This window comes from Frankliniella occidentalis, unplaced genomic scaffold (assembly GCF_000697945.3).
Source record: "Frankliniella occidentalis isolate FOCC.00 unplaced genomic scaffold, Focc_3.1 Scaffold49, whole genome shotgun sequence".
NCBI classification, from domain to species: Eukaryota; Metazoa; Arthropoda; class Insecta; order Thysanoptera; family Thripidae; genus Frankliniella; species Frankliniella occidentalis.
Genome location: NW_026267179.1, coordinates 1,595,515 through 1,598,708, shown reverse-complemented (window position 1 = coordinate 1,598,708; position 3,194 = coordinate 1,595,515). Strand labels below are relative to the sequence as shown.

The 3,194-nt window shown below is 52.5% G+C and overlaps 1 protein-coding gene across 1 annotated transcript in view; it reads right to left on the bottom strand.

Moving 5' to 3' along the window:
- LOC127749357 (uncharacterized) overlaps positions 1 to 3,194 on the bottom strand; it is a 68,125-nt gene that overhangs the window by 18,729 nt on the left and 46,202 nt on the right. Inside the window, exon 3 of the mRNA XM_052267277.1 lies at positions 2,514 to 2,683. Coding sequence (XP_052123237.1) covers positions 2,514 to 2,683 — 170 coding nt within the window. The remainder of the gene's footprint in view (positions 1 to 2,513; positions 2,684 to 3,194) is intronic.

The following is a 3,194-nucleotide window of genomic DNA, read 5'->3' as shown; positions in this document are numbered from 1 at the left end:
GAGATACGGTCTATCGCTCCAGGGAACGATCCATTCTACGATGTCGCTGACTGCTAAAAAAAAATGTAAGTGTGAAGAAATATTTTTTCTTGTTCACACAACATATACTTATTTGTGCGTTTTGAAGTGCGTGGAACAACATATCAAAAGATGGCGACAACTTTTTGGGGGTTACTTAGGTGAGGGATCGGCCGGGACTTATCCGTTGTATCGCTCTTTTAGCGACTGCACAACTCTCTCCCGTTTCGGCGGTGGCGCCAAACGTCCGGGTGCAGGTCCAGGGATAACTTTTATGGGTTACTTTGGTGAGAGGTCGGCTGGGTCAGCATGGACCCAAAGTGTCGCCCTGCACCCGGACGTTTGGCGCCACCGCCGAACCGGGAGAGAGGTGAGCGCTCGCTAAAAGAGCGATACAGCGGCTAAGTCCCGTCTGATCCCTCACCTAAGGAACTCCCCAAAAGTCATATTTTGATATGCTGTTCCCCGCACTTCAAAACGTAAACAAATTACAGCAAAATACGAGAGAAAATTAGGACACAGACATATTTCCTTAAATTTGTGTCATCTGCTTTCACGATATACGTCCCTCGACGTAGCTTGCTATTTTTGAAGCCTGTTCCTCTTTGAAGTACTTTCTTCCCAAGTGTTAGCATATCGACGAGGTCGGAGAAAAGAAGGTCGAACAGCACTTTGGTGGGTTTTGGAAAAATTACCAGGTCGGAGAAAAATAGGCCGGACAATCTAGCTGCATCGGATGAGGGTGTGCATTGCGTCTACATCACACGGCCGGCCTTCGGCGTCCTCGTCGTGTTTTCCTACTATACAGAGAGCCATGGTTGAAGTGCAGCCGCCGCCCTCATTTGGGCCCCGCCCCACTCCCTCGTTATCCCCAGGCCGCTGCCTGCGAAGGCACAGGTGACGAGAGGGGCAGCGGAGGGAGGGGGTGTTTTTTCACACGGCCTGCCGCTTGCCCTGTCGGTCAGCCGGGCGCAAGAGCACCACCAGCGCGGTCGGGGCCCGGTTACACTGCTCGGGGCCGAGGACCAAAATACAAATACAAATCACCTCCACACTTTCCCCACGCTGGAAATTCCATGGAGTTTTTATAGCTACAGGCACAATGATTTACCAGGGTGATCTTAGAGAGCGGTTGAGATAGGTTTGTTTCTCGTGTTTTGCTCGCCCTGCTCAGAAATCAATGAATGTCTTAAGTGCTGTGTGGTCTTGGGCGTCTAGACCGTCCTGCTACTCCAAGTTTTCGCTTCGCCCTGGTAACGTAAACGAATTTGACAATGCCCCCGTGTATCGTCGCCCCGCTCTGGACTCGCGGCAAAATTCGGGAGCGACTACCAAGCCGGCCGCCTTGCGCCTCGTACTTTAGTACGCATCACCCGATGATTTTGGAATGAAAACAAAATAAACTTCATATTTTATTACAAGTGTTGGTATGTTTAAAATCTGTTATTTCCGCATAGGATAGGATATCATCTGAACTCGACACCTCTGCAAACAGTTTGGAAAACCGCTTAAATGCCTTTTTACACATTTTGTGATATTGGTATCCAAATGATTCCTGAACGACGCTGATTCTCATCAAACCAATATTGTCAAATGTGTAAAAAAGTCATTTAAGCGGTTTTCCAAACGGTCTGCTCAGGTGAGCGGTTTTTCAGACTCTCACCAGAGGTAAGCGGTTTTCTATACGGTCGCTAGAGGTGAGCGGTTTTCATTCTCTCGTGTCAAACTGAAGTTAAGACTACTTTTGAGGTGTTAATTTTTAGAAATTGTTAGCGTAGTAGCATCTTGGAACTTAGGAATTTAAAAAATTTATTAACGACCAATAGAAAAGGGCCTAGTGGCCCCACTGCCGTATCAGCCGGCTCCCATTAATTGAAAATGGGATATGGAGCAAACGCGCAAATTGTATCACATTTGCTTGCTCCCTCGAAATTCAACAGAGAACTGTTCGGTTCGGTTGGGAGAGAAGTCGTGATAGTCGTGTTCGGATCGGTGTGAAGATTTTCGGGCTGATTTTGTTCGAGTACTTATGAATGCGAACTGGCCTGTTCGCCCATCTCTATTAGGCTTATAGCAAAACACAAATTTTCGCGGTGCGCGGTGCACACAGGGTCCCACCCGCTGAGGCCCGTGGTGCACCGAGGTGGGGGTGAGCGCGGGGGGCGGAGCGGGGTGGAGCGGGACGGAGCGGGACGGAGCGGAGAGGGGCCGCCCGGGCCACAGCAGGGCAGGGCCAGATCCGGCCGTATAAACCGGTCCGGAGGGTGCGCTGGACCAGCCGCTGGACCAGCCGCTGCACTGCCGCAGCAGCACACGGGATGACCGGTGCACCGTGCGGGCCGGACGGACGGACGTGGAGAGGGAGGGCGAGGTACATCAGCAGGAGCCGCGCGAGGAAAATAAATTATGCATGCCGCGCACGACCTCTCCGCGCAGAGAGGTCAGTTTATCGTCCCGCGTGGATATGTATTATAATAATATAGAGAAATACTCACCGGCACTGTGGGGCTGTGAGCGCTGCGCTGCCGGTACTCGGCGGGCGGGTCGAGGTGTCGGATCTTCCATTCCATTGACTCGGCTTAATTGCACGCACTTTGCGGCTCAATTCATTAGGAATCCGGTGGAGGGGCGGCGGCCGGCTGCGTGCCGGGTCTTTGCTGGAGCTCTGTGAAAACAAAACGGAGCAAATGAGTAAATATCAGCATAATGCCTCAAGAACAATGTTGCATTTTGCCGTTGCAGATTTCTTTTCTCTCCCCCATTTTAATATTTCAATGAAACGGCCAGTGCCGCTGCATTGCAAAAGACGACAAGTAAAAGAGGGAGATAGAAAGAGAGAGCGAGAGAGCGAACGAGTGAGAAAGAAGAAAGAACAAGAGAGACAGGGGTAGGGACGGAGGGAGAGAGGCGGCAGGAGAGATAGAGAAAGGTTGAGGGCAAAGAAGATAAAAAGCGCGGGGGGAAAGAGGACGAGCAAAAAAGAGAAGGGCCGGAGCGGGAATATCGGACGGGGCGGGTAGGGGTCGGGGAGGGCATGCTGCTGGCAGGGCAGGCCACACCAGGCCAGGCTCGGGGCAGAGCGCTGGGCCCGACGCCCGGCCCGCCACGCCCGGCCATTCAGCCAGCAGCCCAGCATCTCGTGGTGGGACATCCCCCTCACCCGCCCCCGGCGACCG